Genomic DNA, 18342 nt, shown 5'->3' on the forward strand with positions numbered 1-18342 from the left:
ATTTGGTTTTCTTGATTTGTTTATTGGGTCATTTATGTCAACCTGACACATGCTAAAGTCATCTGAGAGGTGGGAGCCTCAATTAAGGTAATGCTTCCATTAGATCCGGTTGTAAGCAAGCTTGTAGGGCACTTTCTAAATTAGTGATTGATGGGGGAGGGCCCATGTAGATGGAAGTTTCTGTCCTGCCTGATCCTGCAGCCATTCAGTCCTAAATAAACACACAAAGACTTATAAACTGTTTGACCTATTACTCAGATGTATTACTAACTAGATCTTACAACTTAAATTAACTCATAATTCTTTTCTATGGTTAGCCATGTGGTTCGGTACATTTTCTCAGTAAGGCATTCTCGTCTTGCTTCCTCTGCTTCTGGATGACACTGCATCTCTGCCTTTCCTTTTCCCAGGATTCCTTAGCACCACATAAAATGGTGGGGGAAGGGCAAACACATGCCTGTAATTTTAGCAGTTGAAACGTAGAGGCAGGAAGATATACATTAGACCCCGAATCTCTCTCTCTCTCTCTCTCTCTCTCTCTCTCTCTCTCTCTCTCTCTCTCTCTTTCTCTCTCTCCCTCCCTCCCTTTCTCTCTCTCTCTCTCTCACACACACACACTACCCACACAAGTTTGTTTTCTCTGCCAGTCAGTGATTTTGGAAACTGTAGAAATGTAGAAAGATTTTTTTTCTTTGGGCTGTCAGAAATAATGACAAGAAAACTTGGCCTTAGCTTTTTCCCAACTAGCTCTTATAACTTAACCCATTTATATTAATCTATGATATGATATTTATATTAATCTATGATATGACATTTATATTAATCTGTGATATGATATTTATATTAATCTATGATATGATATTTATATTAAGCACATGGTATTACCTTTCTCTTCTTCAGTCTGGCTACTCTGCTTTTCTTCTTTCCAGAGTCCTCTCTGTGCCTGGAAGTCCCGCCTATACCTCCTGCCTAGCTATTGGCTGTTCAGCTTTTTATTACACCAGTCATAGAAATACATCTTCACATAGTGTATTAATATTCCACAACATTTCCTCTTTTTGTCTAAATAAAAAGAAAAGGGTTTAATTCTAAAATAGTAAAACTATATACAATCAGAACAGTTATCAAGTAAATACACTCACAATGTTTAATAATACTCCATTATCTATCCTTTGGTGAGTCCAAAGTTTTGTATATGATTTACTTTCTATCAAAACTATGGAAAACTGTAACTATAACTATCCAATCTTCATCCCCATCTGAGCTCTGAAAAGGATATAATATTACCTGAGTAAACAGGAAGTTCAGAGTAAGCAACTTCCAAAACGATGAAATGACAGGGACATCTGTCTGCTAGGACAGTCACCCCAAGGTTTCTCTGCAATGTTGTGGCATCTATCTTTGGCCTACAGGCCTAGACTATCTGAAAGACTTTTCTGTGAAGCAGGAATTTTGAAGGATGTCCTACCTTGTCTTGGTAAAGTTTATGAGTCATGTTTTGTATTCTTCTTGTCCAGTTTGGACAGCATACTGTTAGCAGTTGAGGCAAAGGCAGCGTCTTTGCCCAGGGACTAACTTTGCCATGATGAAAGCAAACTCCACATGGATGTTCTGTGATGCCCATCCTACTATTCTTTCTTTTTTTAAAAAAAAAAAAAGTTCATTGATGTTGCCAGGAACAGACATGTCTCACTGCCATGTTATTAAAAGGTCTTAAATGTCAAATTCTGTAGGTCTCTAGAGTGTTTGAAGACCATCTGTCTAAAATGTATCTGTTTATCTTGAAAATATACATAACATGAGTTACAAGTTTGATTATTATAGATGACTAAATATTAACCTGTGTTTCTTAATTATCCTAAACCGTTTGTCATAATAGTCTTTAAGGACTAGAACTACACATTACATTTCCAAATGAACTGCATAGGTGCAATACCTTTTACAAGAGTAAATATATATATATATTTATATATAGTATATATATATACTATATTCTAACAAAAAATAATTTTAAATTTGTAACAATATACAAAAGTATCTTAAACAAGTGTGGAACCATAGAGTATGTTATAACAAAAATAACCTTAAATTTGTACCGGTATACAAAAATTTATACCAATATAATATATTTGAGACTAGTAGTTGCTTTGTAGTCTAAAGCAGATTGAAGAATATTTCCTTTTATCGTATCATTCCAATATTCCTCCTTTTCTTCTCAGAACATGATTCCTGAACCTCATTTCTTTTGCTTAGCTTCCTCCATGACCATGACCGATAACAACTTGTACTGGAATTAAAGGCATGTGCTACCACTGCCCATCTTCTATGTTAACTAGTGGCTAGCTCAGCCCTCTGATCTCCAGGAAAACTTTATTTGTCAGAATACAAATGAAATCTCACACAAGCGCCTAGAATCCCCAGCTGCTGACACTTTCCTGCATGTTCGTTCTCTACCCAGGCAAGTACACATTCACAGAAATAATTTCTAAAGTTCTGAAAAGTGTTTCATCTAGCCATCTTTTTCTATTCTCATTTTCTTATTATCTCTTCTTGTTATGTTTAGTTTTGCCCTTTGGGGTTTGTTTGTCTGATTGATTGATTGATTGATTGATTGATTGATCAAGACAGGGTCTTACTATGCAGCCCTGAGTGACTTAGAAATTGCTGTATCGACCAGGTAGCCTCAGACTCACAGAATGCCTGCTTCTCTCACCCACGTGCTGGGATTAGAGGCATGCACCCCCATGCACAGCTGCAATCAGCCTTTTCTAACAACATGGACTATTTCCATTTTTAGAACCATTTCACCTAAGCTGTATGTCTCTTACTTTTCAAGGATTCAGTCCCTAAGAACAAAAACATTTTCTTTAATGGGAAAATGAGTCTATGTAAGAAAATTAACCTAATCAGTTGTTGAAACATATTTGTTTACATTGTAAACACATGTCTCTGCCTAAGGCACCTTCTGATTGGTTTAATAAAGAGTTACATGACCAATAGCTAGGCAGGAGAGATAGGCAGGACTTCCTGGCAGAGAAAGGAAACTCGAGATGAATCTAGGCACCAGAGACACAAGCAAGATGCAGAACAAGTCAGACACACAAAATGGGATAGAGGCAAAGAAAAAAAAAACAAGACGGAATTGGACAGAGATAAAAGCCATGTGGTAGAATGTAGATTAATAAAAAAAAAATGGGTGAGTTTAAGTTATAAGAGCTAGTTGAAAGCAAGCCTAAGCTAAAGGCCAAGCTCTCATAATTAATAAGAAGTCTCTGTGTCATTATTTGTGAGCTGGAAGCCCAAAGAAAAATCTTACTACAATCAGTTCATTACATGTGCCAGTTAAATGTGCCAGATGTTACACTAAACTATAAAGCTATGAACCAGAGCTAAGACATACTTGCACATTTTACCCACACATATTTGTTCTGTGAGGCAGGATTTTGTTGTGTGGATTTGTTGGGAGCTGTTCCAAGGCTTTCTCAAAGGCCCCAGTGAAAAGACAAAGAAAAATTAGTTCTGTGTCCTTGCCCAGGGGAAGAGTTGGCAAGGTCCAGTCTGGGGCTGGGGCCTTGAAGGTTTTCTTGTCCTACTTTATAATAGCATTCTGTGGACTCCATCCCATCCAAACTGTATGTAAGATGCTGTGCTTCTTAATAAACTTGTCTGTGTGAGCCATCAGGGTGTGCAAGACCTCCTGATCCCAAACTTTCCTATGGTCTTTATTTTCTCATCCCTTCATCGTCCCCCTCAGGACCTTGTCACTGAAGAATGGCCTTCTGGTCCAGACCATGGACTAGAATGGCCTCTAACTCTCTGTTACTTCACCTGGCCTCAAGCTTATGATCATTACCTACCCTGAAAGTTATCAGAATAAAGAGCCTTCTAACAGAATTAAGGACAACAGTAACATGTAGGTACTGGTCGACTTGTTCACATGTGCCTGAAAAGAGGAGGGAGGAGTAAGAAAGAGACAAGAGACAGACAGTAGAGTTGGGAGGGCTTCCAGTGGACACTGTAGCAGCCTAAAGTTTACTCCTCATAGGCCTTATATTCCTCAACCAAAAGGAGAGAGCACAAGTCTTCCCTTACATGATACAAGGAACAGACAAGCATAATTACCTCCTCATATCTCAAAACACCTAGTAACCACGCCCTAAATCAAACATCCTTTTGTCTGGTCTTTGAGTAGGAAGACATCAGCAGCACACCTTTGGCCAAACATCTTATTTATCCTTGAAGAACAAAAATAGGCTTGAGCTCTCTATTAGTCAAGATGGAACAGATTCAAAACTGTGGCTCCCATTCTAAAATATAACAAAATTTCTTTTTTAAGACTTTATTTTTAATTTTGTGTGTGTGTGTGTGTGTGTGTGTGTGTTGATGTGGAGGTCAAAAGAAGGCACTGAATCACCTGGAGTGATTCAGCTGCAGTTATAGATGGTGGTGAGCCACCCAGTGTGGGTGCTAGGAACTGAACTCGGGTTCTCTGGAAGAGCAACAAGTGCTCTTAACTGATGAGTCATCTCTCCAGTTCCATATCATAAACATTGGCATAATAAGTATAGTGTATCAGACACAGGCAAGGGAGAGCAGAAAGAGCAGCTTCATCATGGGACTAGTCATGGCTAGGTAGGTAGTTCAGTTGGTAAAGTGACAAGGGTCAAGGTTTCATCTCCAGCATCATATAAACTAGTTAATATCATATAAATTAGTTAGAGTTCCTATTACTGTGAAGAGTCACCATGACCAAGGCAACTATTATAAAGGAAAACATTTAACTAGGGCTGGCTTACAGACAGAGGTTCAGTCCATTATTGTCATGGTGGGAAGCATGACAGCATGCAGGCAGACATTGTGCTGGTGAGTTCTACATCTAGATCCGTAGGCAGCAGGAAGTGGACTGGCTTGAGCTTCTGAGACCTCAAAGCCTACCCCCTAGTGACATACCTCCTGTAAGAAAGCCACACACACACTTCAATAAAGGCACACTTCTTCTTAATAGTATCACTCCCTATGGTCCAAGCATTCAAACATGTGAGTCTTTGGGGGACATTCCTATTCAACCACAAGTAGTGAACTGGGTAGAGTGAGGAATATCTGCAGGGAGGTAGTGGTAGGAGAATTAAAAGTTCAAAGTCATTGTTGGCTATACCATCAGGTCAAGGCCAGCCATGGCTACACAAAACTCTGTCTCAAAAACAAATGTCCAGGTGTCATGGCACATGCCTTTAATCCCAGCACTAGAAAGGCAGTTTAATTTAAGAAGGAAAGTTTACCTTATTTTGGGGTTTATCTTTGTGAGTTTGAGGCAATCCAGGTCTACACAGTAAGTTTCAGGTCAGCCCAAGTCAGATGAGTGATGGCTACTCTTCGTTGTCAATTTGTCTACATCTGGAATGAACTAGAATCCAGAAATGGAGGCACACTTGTGAGAGTTTTTGCTTGGTTTGAAGTGGGTGAATACACTTCTAGTCCAGGCCTTTGAGATATAAAGACATACATCTTTGATCTGGACCTTGAGGCAGGAATGTTTTTAATCTGGGACACACCGTCTGCTGGAAGTCTAAATAAGGACACTGAAGAAGAAAACATTTGCTCTGTGCCCTCACCTTGGAAGCACATCCATTCCTTCTGGCATTAGAAGGATCTATCTCTTCGATCTTCTACAGAAGACCAGCTGAGACATCCAGACTCAGGGAGTGAGCAACTTCTGAATTCTTGGGCTTTCCATTCCTAGCCAGTTGTTGTTGGATTAGCTGGACTGCAGCCTGTAAGTCATTCCAATAAATCCCTTTATATATAGGGAGAGATTCATCATGACTAATACAGGATGATAATAAGAATGTGGAAAATAGAATATTTAAATATTCTAAAGCTATTCTTTTATAAGGCACTTAATCGTACTAAGAAAAAAGTAGTAAATTTACAGTAATAAATCTATCAGACACCAACCAATCAAAATTATGAAAATTAATGCCACCAGTAAGGAATAAGGAAATTGATGGCATAAGTTTCCTGATGGGAAACTTCTGTAGTGTGTTTGTGTGTTGTTGGTTTTTTTCTTATTCTTCATTTTATTTTTGTTTACTTATTTACTTTGGATTACAGAGAAACCTATGGCCTTTTCTATGTTGGTCAAGTGCTCTACCAGTGAACTACATCCACACTATTATAGTATTCCTTATAAAAAATACACTATATTAATTAATAATTAACTAATTTTCATGAAGAAAATCAGAAAAATAAAAATTGCAAAGCATTCTAAGCAACCCTTTACTGGCCTTCAAGAGTCAGAAGAAATATGAGAAGTCGCTTATATTAAATTAAAATTACTTGATAATACTGAGAAATCTATCTCCCTTGGGTGAGGATGGGGTACAACCAGACATCTTTTAGATTTCTGTGGCTGCAAACCAAGACACCAAGCAAATTTATTCACCTTTCTTCTCTCTGTGCTTTACTTTTCTCTGCCTTCCTGATATAGAAGCATCATCTCTTGTGAGTCTATCAGCCCTAAAGTTTTCTCTTAAGGGGACTCCTGTAAAAACTTAATATGTTAAAGACACCTCCTATAGCCCTAAACCCTGTATGTCACTAGTCTTCAGGAATAGGTGCTTCTGAATGAGAGCTAGTCCAGCTAAAAAATAAAACTGTCCCAGTACTAAGGAGACAATGGCAGGTGGATCTCTGAATTCAAGGCTAGCCTGGTTTACAGAGTGAGTTCAGGACAGTCAGGTCTACACTGAAAACCCTGCCTTTAAAAAAAAAAGGAAAGAAAGAAAACTGCAATGGTTTTTTGAGCCCAAATTCTGTAGAATTTAGTTGAATTTGGCCTCTAAGTTCAACTTAGACCCTATGCAGAGGCACAGCACTTTCATCTCTTCATCCCAGAGGAAGCCAATCCAAATACAAAAACTGTTATTTCTGAATGATCTTCAACTCTCAGCACTGAACAATATGTGTATTTAGTAGCAGAAACATAGTAATTCTTTTCTAAAACACTGTTTGGGGAGAGCCTTCCATTCAATTCCCAAAGTACAAATTCTTTAAAACCAACATTTTTATTCCAAAAAGTAGAATAAGGTAGCTTTTATTAGAACACTCCTAGAATTCAATTTAAGAATCAGATTGACTGATTGATTGATTATGTAGGGTATTTTGTTTTTGAAACAGGGTCACATATAATTAAGACTGGTCTTGAATTATTGTAGAGAGCCGCATAGTGCCATGCCTTAAAGATGGCGCTGTTTTCCACCTTCCACCTCCCCGGATGGTGAGTGCTCTCAGTCGTAAACAACTCCATATATGGCTAAGGCTAAGGATCTGGCTTGCTTCTGCGTTTCTGGACCTATCTGCATTTACCACATAGCATGCTGGGGTTGGCTACCCAGAGGCTATTTAAGCTGTGGGTGGGCTTTCCCTGGGGTCAGAAGATTGTTCAAGGTTTCTGAATAAACTGCAGAAAGAAGAGTCAAGTGTTGTGTCTTCCTTGTTGGTCGAGGTGGTCGCGACAAATTATTATGTAACTAAAGGTAACCCTTGTGGTGCTTTGAATAGCAATGGCTCCCATTGCCTCATGTTTGAATGCTTTGTCAATAGGGAGCGGCGCTACTTGACAGAGATTGGGGATTTGACTTGCCGGAGTAGGTATGACTTTGTAGGAGGAAGTGTGTCACTGGAACGGGGCTTTGGAGTTTCAAATGCTCAAGCCAGGCCCAGTATCTCTCTTCCTGCTGCCTTAAGATCTGGAGGTGGGGCAGTGGTAGTGCACACCTTTAATCTCAGCACTTGGGAAGCAGAGGTAGGGGGATCTCTGTGAGTTCAAGGTCAGTCTGGTCTATAAAGTGAGTTCCAGGTCAGCCAGGACTGTTAACCAGAGAAACCCTGTCTTGAAAAAAAAAGAAGGAAGGAAGGAAGGAAGGAAGGAAGGAAGGAAGGAAGGAAGGAAGGAAGGAAGGAAGAAAAAGAGATCAGTATGTAGAACTCTCAGCTACCATGTCTTCCTGCATGTCACTATGCTCCCCATTATGACGATAATGGACTAAACCTCTAAATGTAATAATATCCCAGGGACTGGAGAGATGGCTCAGTGGTTAAGAGCATTGCCTGCTCTTCCAAAGTTCCTGAGTTCAATTCCCGGCAACCACATGGTGGCTCACAACCATCTGTAATGAGGTCTGGTGCCCTCTTCTGGTCTGAAGACATAACACAGAATATTGTATACATAATAAATAAATAAATATTAAAAAAATAATATCCCAATGTTTATGAGAGTTAACTGTGGTCATTGTTTCTTTCCACAGCAGTAGAACACCGAATAAGACAACCCTGAACTCCTAATCTCCCAACCCCTCCTCCCAGGTTCTGATAATACAAGTGTGTACCACTATCCTTGATATAGAAATACAGTTTGTGTGTGTGTGTGTGTGTGTGTGTGTGTGTGTGTGTGTGTGTGTGTGTGTACCAGTCAAAGTGCACATATAAGAGTCAGAGGACTTGTAGGAACCAGTTTTCTCCTTTCACTATGTGAGTCCCAAGGACCAAATGCAGGTTGACAGGTACAGCAGCAAGTGCCTTTCCTCACTAAGTCATCTCACTGGCCCACAGTCAGAGTTTTAAGTGGAGTCACGGAACTTTCTGGGCCCTAACTACACAGAAACAAAGTATCTCTCTTTTTGCTTTTTTCCTCTGTTTTTGCTATTGTCATTGTTTTAAAGTGGGTATCACTATGTAGTCTGGCTGAACCTCCCTGTAGTTCATTCTGGCCATGAGTTTCCGGCAATCCTGGGATAACAGGCATGTGCCATTACACTTGGCTCTCTTCTAGTTATCTGAATCTGTTTCTTCCTTGTAAATGAACTGAGAAAAGATAGCTAAGGGAAATGTTTGTTCAAAGTGTTATTGTTTGTCTACAGTAAGCACATGAACCTAAAAGTGAAAGACTCCAAAACATGAATCACATACTTTCCACCTATGTCACTCAGCCAACATCCTCTGTGATTATCCTTGTGTAGCATCTGGACTTTGAGAAAAAGACAGATTCACATAATTCAAGTAGAAAAAAAATCACTTTAGCCCTTTTAATTACATAAATGATAGCTGAAGAGAAAATTCTCAAAACTAAAATTTTAAAGTAAGTTATAAAATTCCTTTCTATCACTAAAAGGATAAAAAAAACCTTAAAATTAAAACTATTGTATTAATTACTTTTCTACTGCTATGATAAAGCCCCTTGACCAAGCAATTTATGGAAGGAAGGGTTTATTGAAGCGTACAGTTCCAGAGGTGTAGAAGTCCATCACCGTTGTGACAAGGAGCATGGCACAGACAGGTATGGCACAGGAGCTGCCACTGAGATCTCATACCCCCAAATCTGCAAGCAGGAAGCAGAGAGCATACTGGGAATGAAATGAGTCTTTCAAAACCTCAAAGCTTGCCACCAATAACACTCATCTTCCAGCAAGGTCACACCTCCTACAGTTCCACCAATTGGGAACCAAGTATGCAAACATACAAACCTATGGTGACCATTCTCATTTAAACTAGCACCTGTTATACAGAACTAGGTCCTATACACAGAACATTACCTGAAATTCTTTTTATGTTTGAATTCAAGTTCAGCACATGTTTAGCAACCCATTTAATTCCATCAAAGAAGATTTTACAGGAAAAAAAAACGTACTTTATTTAGATAGAGGAGAAAGTAGTCTGCCTCTAGTGGAGATGCTATTGGTATTTAATAGCTGCTGGTAATGGAAGAGTCAATTTTCTTTCATGTTATGACCTCTGGTGTATAAACCACACTCCAGGGTAGGCCCCATACCCAAGAGCAGTTGTTCAACATAAAGTGAACTCAATGGATAAAGAGAGAGACAGAGCACAAAACTGGGTAGGAAGGGAAGCTGGGGTAGAAATGGCGGAAGTTGAGAGAAGGGGCTGATTATGATCAAAACACATTATATAATGCTGTGAGAGAATGCTCTTGTGCCCTGTAAAGATTTGTCGCCTGTATTAGTTTACTAAATGCTGATTGGCCAGTAGCCAGGTAGGAATTATACGTGGAGCAAACAGACTAGGAGAATTCTGGGAAGAAGAAAGGCAGAGAGTCAATCACCAGCCAGACACACAGGTAGCAAGATGAGAATGCCTCACTGAGAAAAGGTACTAAGCCACATGGCTAAACACAGATAAGAGTTATGGGTTACTTTGAGTTGTAAGAGCTAATTAATAATAAGTCTGAGCTAACAGGCCAGCTTATAATTAATATAAGCCTCTGTGTGTTTCTTTGGGACTGAATGGCTAACCCCTGGCATCCTCCGCTCCTTCTCTTTTTCTAGCTCCTCCTCCTCCTGTCTTCTCATTCTTTCCTTTTATTTATTCTCTCTACCTGGCAGCCCCACCTACCCCTCTCCTGCCTAGCTACTGGCAGTTCAGCTCTTTATTAGACCAGTCAGGTGTTTTAGACAGGCGCAGTAACACAGCTTCACAAAGCTAAACACATACAACATAAAAGAATGCAACACATCTTTGCTTCATTAAACAAATATTCTACAGCATAAATGGATGTAATACATCTTCAACTAATATCCCACAACAAATTACAGAACGCTTAGCCTTAAACGAGACATCTGTGTCACATCGCCTTCTTCTGAGGCTCAAGGATCCCTGGGGAAGATGGAGCAGAAAGACCAGATGAACCGGAGGTGGCAGATGAGCACCACAAAATGTTTTCTAATTCAGTGGCCAGTGGCACACATGATGTGAACTAAGAGTGGTGGAGACAGCATGGACAAGACCTGCAGGAGTTTATGATAGACAAAATCCCAGCACGAACAGGAGAGGCAGGTACAAAGTTCCACCACTAGCTTAGAAGTTATTGGCAATTAATAGCTACTGGAAGACATAGTGTCAGGTTTTGTGTTTTGTTTTTAAGGGTGAGGATCCTGCTAAGTCAATCACACTTCAATGCATCCACACAGTCAAAAGTCTAAGAGCAGCACAAATTGAACTTGACAGCCATACACACACATACGCACACGCATGCATGCACACACATGCAAGTGCACACACACACGTGCATACAGGTGGATGGGTAGAGAAAGAATTGGGGTAGGAGGTTGAATATAACCGAAATACAAAATATATTGTTCAGAATTTTAAAAGAACAAATAACAAAGAAATAAATTGATTGATTGAGACAAGATCTCATATAGACCTAGTTGGCTTATAACTCACTGTGTAAACTAGGCTGGCCTCCAACTCACAGAGATTCACCTGTCTCTGACTCCTAAATGCTGGAATTAACGATGTGCACCACCACCACAGGCTCAAAATATATTTTATATTCACAAGTATAAGTGATATAAATTACAGTAGCTTTTATTTAGTCAGTTGTATCTTTTAACTAAAAATACAGAAATACCACATACAACAGAGATTCCTTAGGTAAAAATAAATAACAGCATATGTTTTGTATACACATGTGAGAAAGGCCTAGTATGTAGAATGAAATGAAGTGAGCACACATGTTTCTATAATATAAGCTCCTTTAGCACACTTGACAAAACCTGAGAAAATTTCTCCAAGTATCTCTTAGGTGACACAGAAACTTTTCTCCAATGATTTAGATATTTTTATTGACCTTTTGTTCTTTAGGATCTCGTTGAAAAAATAAACTTTCTGAATCTGCAAACAATAAACTTTTAAGCATATTACTATCAGAGCTATCTCATTTCTTCAACTCTTCATGTTCACACGGCTACTTGAGGCATTAGCATGGAGTGTTTCTGCATCCCCTTGTAAAGCAGCCGCAGCAGGCTCCGGGCGTTCCTGTGCACTGGATTTCACAGCATGTGCTGCATAGTTAAGGCTGGTATTGTCACTCCAGTGCCAGTAGCCTGAGAAGGGATTATAGATCATCCCTGCCACAGTGTGAACCAACAGACCATCTGAAAAAAGAATCAAAAAACTTGAACTCAATAAACATGTACCATTCAAATCACAAGAGTCTACAGTAATTCTTAATTTCATGAACAAAACTGCTTTGATCATACTTGACTGCAGGTGAGAATATATCCTCCAAAGCAGAGGACTGGGGTCAAGTGCCAGCTCTGACGCCTGCTGCAATGGTGACCCATTCCGAATGCCGCATATAGATCACGTGTCCTGCAGCATTGGAATTAGGGGATACGTCTAAAATAGCTCAGTGCTTAGACTTCTCTAAGTTCTCAACAAATGCTAACTGCCACTTGAGAATACCTGTCAATAAGAGATTGTCTCTATAAGGTATCTTCTTTGGTTTGTTTTCTCTTTTATTTGTTGAAACAGAGCCTCACCTTGTTTAAGACTGGCTTTATCTAATAGAGGCTTTCTGTATAGCCTAGGCTGGCCTTGAATACCCAGTCTTCCTGTTAGAGCCTTTCAAATGCTGTAATTACAAGAACGTACTACTATTCCCAGCTCCAAAAATATTCTTTAAAATATCTTTTTTCTAATCTATTTTCAACAAAATTACAGACATCTCTAGAAGCCATCACACTGCCCTGAACAGACAGTATTTTAAATGAAAAGGTTGGTGGATACACTTCTGCCAAGTGGGTGAGCTAAGAAGCATTACTTAACAGCGTTCAACAAATCTCTGACTGTGCCATAGCATGGTGAGGCACTGTGTGGAGTACAAGAAGATGGGCCAGAAAAGAGTGGAGAAATGTAGAAATAATGTGTGGCCATATTTAGATGACACTTTACTGCAGGTATGAATGAACACATGCTCCAAAGCCGACTGCAACTCTGACATCTACCGTGGTCACTTCTGCAGGTACCAGAGATATATAAGAAATGACATGGAAGTTGGGAATACATTTGAGTATAGAAGAGTCCAGAGAAATCATATGATAAATCGAGATATGCCGGGCTCACCAGGAGCAATTGAGCATGTGTAAGTAAGACACACTGATGCCCATTCTTAAACAAATGAAGATTCAAGCAGCCAGGACTACGAGCCAGGCAGAAGCGGTATCTCCTCCATACCACCATTTCAAAGAGTTTGAGACATAGCAGAAGAAATACAACTAACATCGGGAAAAATTGTAACCTGCTTAAATAAGCGCTAGATCATGAGATTAGTAATTATACATGCATTAAAGGTTCAGACAAGACTGGACAACAGTCTTAACACTTACTTGGTTCTAAAATACTCTCCAGCTTTTCAGGTGAAACAAACTTCTCCCATGTGTGTGTGCCTTTTGGAACAAGGCCCATGATTTGTTCTGAGAAAACAATGCCCAGGGCGTAGGACAGCTGTGTTTTGTTGATTGTAGTGATGAATAAAGAGCCACCAGGCTAAAGGGAGGAAATGTATAGCAGAGGTGAAGCGTAAAACGTTAGGAGCAATTGTCAGGGAAAGGCTTACTTCCCCACTCTCCTTCTTTCCAAATGATTTTGGTGCAAACAAGATACATAAGTAGATACAAAACAGAATTTACCAAAATAGCACTTTTCTTCTCTATTGGACAATCTGTTATCACAGGCAATCTGCAGACACATCACTAAGTCTGTATACATCAAGCACGGCTTCCAACTCAAAATCCTTTTATTGCTAAGGTATATTTCTACATACTCTTTTGTATGTATTAAACACTTTATCAAGGTCAATACCTGTATACATTTACATTTTTTTCCTTTTATTGAAAATAGATTTTTCTCATACAATATAGTCCTATTACTGTTCTCCCTCCTCCTATTCTTCCCATGTCCTCCCATCTCCCCTCCCATCCGGACCCACACCCTTTCTGTCTCTTGCTAGAAAACAAACATGTACCTAAGGAATAATAAATAAAATAAAATAAACCAAAAACAAATAATCAGAATATGACAAAACAGCCAAACAAGAAAAAAAAAAACAAAGGAAACAAAAAGCACAAGAAACACACACACAGATGCAGACACACATTTGCTCTCACAGGGGTCCCACAAAAAAATCAAAACTGGAAGTCATGATATATAAAGTAAAGGACTTATAAGATTAAGAAAAAATGCACTGACTTAATATTAAGGGACAAAGAACCTTCAAAGATGTCACTGAGTTAGTTTTGTGACAAGCTACTGCTCGACATGGGGTCTACCAGGATTTGTTTCCCCAGTGAGACCCCCTTGGATAAAACTAATTGGCTATCAATTGGAGATAGCTTCTGGGTTAAGACTGTGGTGGGGGTGGGGTGAGGGGATGGAGTGATGATTTCATGGTTAAGAGCACTGGTTGCTCTTCCCGAGGACCCAGATTCAATTCCTATTACCCACATGGCAGCTCACAACTGTCAGTAACTACAATTCCAGGTGATCCTATACCCTCACACAAATATACATGTAGGGAAAACAGCAATGCACATAAAATAAAAATAAATAAATTATTTGAACAAGAAGAATGGGTCTGTTGTCGACGTCTTTCAGATTTAGGAGCCCATCTCATGCAGACCTATGCAGACCAAACCCTGTGCATCTGGTGCAGACCTATGCAGGCCCAGGCCCTGTGCATGTTGTCATAGTATTGGTGAGTTCAAATGTGTGTCAGCTTTCTTGTGTCTAGAAGGCCTTGATTCCTTGGTGTCGCCTTAACATACAGAGGTGTTCCATGTTTCTCTCAGGTGCTGCGCCTAATGTGCTTGGAGCAGCATTCCCCTATACATTGTGTGCTCAGGAACACTACCAACAAATGCTCTCTGACAAAAACATTAATGATCAAAGTTCAAGCATTTTTTGTTTTGATTTGTGTAACGATTGCAAAGGGATCGAGATAAACACTTGGATGAAAGCAAATCATTTATGGGAGTATTTAGTCTGCCTATTTAAAGACAATCTTTTTATTTCATATGTTTATTTTCAAAATAGCAAAAAAATGTACTCCTTGTAGTTTCATTAGCCTAATAAGTATAAAATGCCACTACAAAATCACCTTATGGGTCTCTTTCTCTATCGAGTGTAACAGATAGATGATAGATAGATAGATAGATAGATAGATAGATAGATAGACAGACAGATAGATAGATGCTAGACAGATGATAGATGATATATGACAGATTTAGATGATAGATTTATAGATAGATGATAAATAGATGATATACAGACAGATAGATGATAGATCAAAAGATGATAGATAGATAGATAGATAGATAGATAGATAGATAGATAGATAGATATTGCACGTATAGAGTAGGAAAAAGAGGTAATTTTTAACATCACCCTTGATTCAAACTAAGACAGAGGACAGAATATTAGGGTTGCACATCACTACACATTGTAGTTCCTCTGGAAACTCTAGTACTGTAAATCTTACTAAGAATCATTTATGAGTCTCTCATCTGTGTTCTGTAGTATCACACTTCATGGTGATAGTGGTTTGCAACGTTTCTTTTTCTTTAAACAGGGTCTTTGAAGGCCCATATTTTTCTACATGGAATGACAGCCAAGTTCTAGGGCCATGGTTGGTTTCCAAGGCAGCTGCTATCCTGCCAGACAAGCTGTGGCTACCTAACAAAAGGCTCAGGACAGACTGCTCCCTCTCTTTGTTGTTATGTAGATCGCCCGGGGAGAGCTGCGGATTCCAAGTTGGTGACTGAGTTGCAGGTGTGATGGAAAGAGAATATTAACGAGCTCCCACTTTGGTTCACCAGGGGGAATAAAAGGTGTTTCAATAATAAACGCAGGTGATCTTCAGACCCTCTTCTGTTATTGCTGTGTAAACTGTCTTTTTATTTCTGGCACCTCCCACTGGTCCAGAGTAAGGAAAAGGTACTTTTATGTTGGGGCATCGGACCCCGACAGGTCTCCACTAAAAAACAAATTAGATTAAAGTTTACATCCGCATTCCTTGTATGTGTCAAAGAATCTTCACTTAGACATGTATACTGATACAAAAACAACAATTAATAAATAAAGATTTTACTTGAAAATCAGGAAATGAATGTAATAAAATTCCATTTAAGAGTGAAACACTTCCCTTTAATCCCAGCACTTGGGAGGCAGAGGCAGGTGGATCTGTGAGTTTGAGGCTAGCCTGGTAAACAGAGTGAGCTCCAGGACAGCCAGGGCTACACATCTGGACCAGGGAGATGGCTCAGAGGGCAAAGGGTGAAGGAATCTGACACAAGCCCAGTGACTTGACTCAGTCCTGGGATCTATGTGATGGGAGAGAATCAACTCCCTCAAGCTGTCCTCTGGCCTCAATAATCTATCTATGGCTTGAGCGCACGTACACACACACACACACACACACACATACAAAGGTACAAAAACATCAAAGATGGAAGATGATTAAGGAGACACAGTAATTAATGTAATGCAGAAGCTTAGACTGGATACATAATGGGAAAAACAACATCAGTGGAGAAACTGACAAGCCTAGCAAGCTCTCTGTGCATTAATAAGGCAATGCCACCGTCCGTATCTAAGTCTGTAGATACTTACCAGGGGTTATGTGTAGGAAAAGGACATTGGAGAGACAAGTGAGGAGCCTGAGGCACAGAATTGAGGTCAGCACGTGCTTTCAGGGCATACAGTGATGTGTGGGCATCTGAGAGGAAGTGTATCCTTCAACATGGGGCCCTAACTACCTGGTTTGACACATCTTATTTTCTACCCATATGTGAGCTGCTAACACAGTGGTTTCCAACATGGAGATCACAACCCCTTTGGCAAACCTCTATCTCCAAAAATATTTACATTACAATTCACAACAGTAGCAAAATTACAATTATGAAGTAGCAACAAAAATAATTTCATGGTTGGAGGTCACCACAACATGAGGAAATGTATTAAAGGGTCGCAGCATTAGGAAGGCTGAGAACCACTGTGTTAATATACAGGAAATATACGGGAAAAAACAGGTGAAGGCAAAACCATTCTGTATTTGCAACTCTTCTGCAAATCTACAATTATTTTACTATAACGCTTTCTGCTGCACCCAGCAAAGCAGGTAGGCCAACTGCATCTTCACCTCTCCTTCAGTCCTTCCAAATCCAATCTCTAGTCTCATTCCCAGCCCTGAAGCAGACAACTTGCTTTGATCTCCCTTCCCTTCCTACCCCCATCCCCAGTGGATCACACAGATTTTCCCCTCCCAATCTCACCCTCCAGCTCACTGCTTTGGCCCAACCCTCAATTCCAGTAGGCATTTCCTGGGAACTTCAGCTGGCAAAGCAGGCAGCTACCTGCAGATTTTCACCTCTCCCTTCTCCTCTAGGTCTATCCCCCAGTCTCACACCCAGTTCTGTAGCACACCTGCTGTGGTCTCTCTTCACTCTCTACCCCACTCCAGAGGACTAAGCAGATCCTAGTGGAACACCCTCCTTTCCTCCAGCTGGTGGGCCCCATCTCCCCACTGCCGCCACACTCCTAGCCCATCCCCATTTCTATTTTTCAGCTTCTAAGACCTAGAAACACATTTCGCCTGGAATCTCCAGTGGCCACACCTAGGATCCCAGAAGAATTTCCTACCCAGGCAACACACAGCCACTACACTTGCCTAAGATCCAGAGATGAAACAGAAACCAAGGAACAAAACATCCATCCAACAAAGACAAGACTAGATATCAGTATCTAGAATTACAATCTTCCCAATCCTATATACCTAGATGCTGGTATGAAAACACAAGCAATCACATCCAGGACAATATCTCTCTACTAGAGCCCTGGAAGCCTAACACAAAAGGCAATGAGCATTGGAAGGTCACTCACTGAAGCACAAGAAAAAGACCTTTAAAAAGCCTGGATGAGTATGGCAGAGGACTATAAAGAGGAAATTAATAATTCCTTAATGAAATCTATGAAAACATAAACAGTGGAAGGAAATGAATAAAACAGTCCAAAACATAAAAGTGGAAATAGAGTCAATAAAGAAAGCACAAACTGAAGGAAATCTGGAAATGATAAATTTAGCAAATCATACAGGAACCTTAGAGGCAAGCCTCACCAACAAAATAAGAGATGGAAAGGAAAATCTCACACATTAAAGACATAATAGAAGAAATGGATACCTCAACCAAAGACAATATTAAATATAAAAATCTCCTGGCACAAAAAGCATCCAGGAAATTGGGGACACTATGTAAAGACCAAATCCAAGGATAACAGAAATAGAGGAAAGTGAAGAAACACAGGCCAAAGGCACAGAAAATATTTTCAACAAAATCATAGCAGGAGATGCCTATCAAAGTACAACAAGCATACAGAACACAAAATAGACTCAACCAGAAAAGAAAGTTCCCTCAGTACATAATAATCAAAACATTAAATGTACAAATAAGGAAAGAATAATAAAAGATGCAAGGGGAAAAGACCAAGTAA

General features: G+C 39.8%; 1 protein-coding gene across 2 annotated transcripts in view; it reads right to left on the reverse strand.

Annotated features, from left to right (window-relative positions):
• Window positions 1–11366: 11366 nt before the first annotated feature.
• Coq3 (coenzyme Q3, methyltransferase) overlaps window positions 11367–18342 on the reverse strand; it is a 33179-nt gene continuing 26203 nt past the window's right edge. For both annotated transcript variants that reach the window (XM_048420245.3, XM_048420246.3), the window contains 2 exons: window positions 13185–13344; window positions 11367–11951 (listed from right to left, as the gene is read on the reverse strand). In XM_048420245.3, coding sequence (XP_048276202.1) covers window positions 11740–11951; window positions 13185–13344 — 372 coding nt within the window. In that variant the 3' untranslated portion in view covers window positions 11367–11739. The remainder of the gene's footprint in view (window positions 11952–13184; window positions 13345–18342) is intronic.

Source organism: Myodes glareolus, chromosome 16 (assembly GCF_982192425.1).
Source record: "Myodes glareolus chromosome 16, mMyoGla1.1, whole genome shotgun sequence".
In the NCBI taxonomy this organism is placed as follows: domain Eukaryota; kingdom Metazoa; phylum Chordata; class Mammalia; order Rodentia; family Cricetidae; genus Myodes; species Myodes glareolus.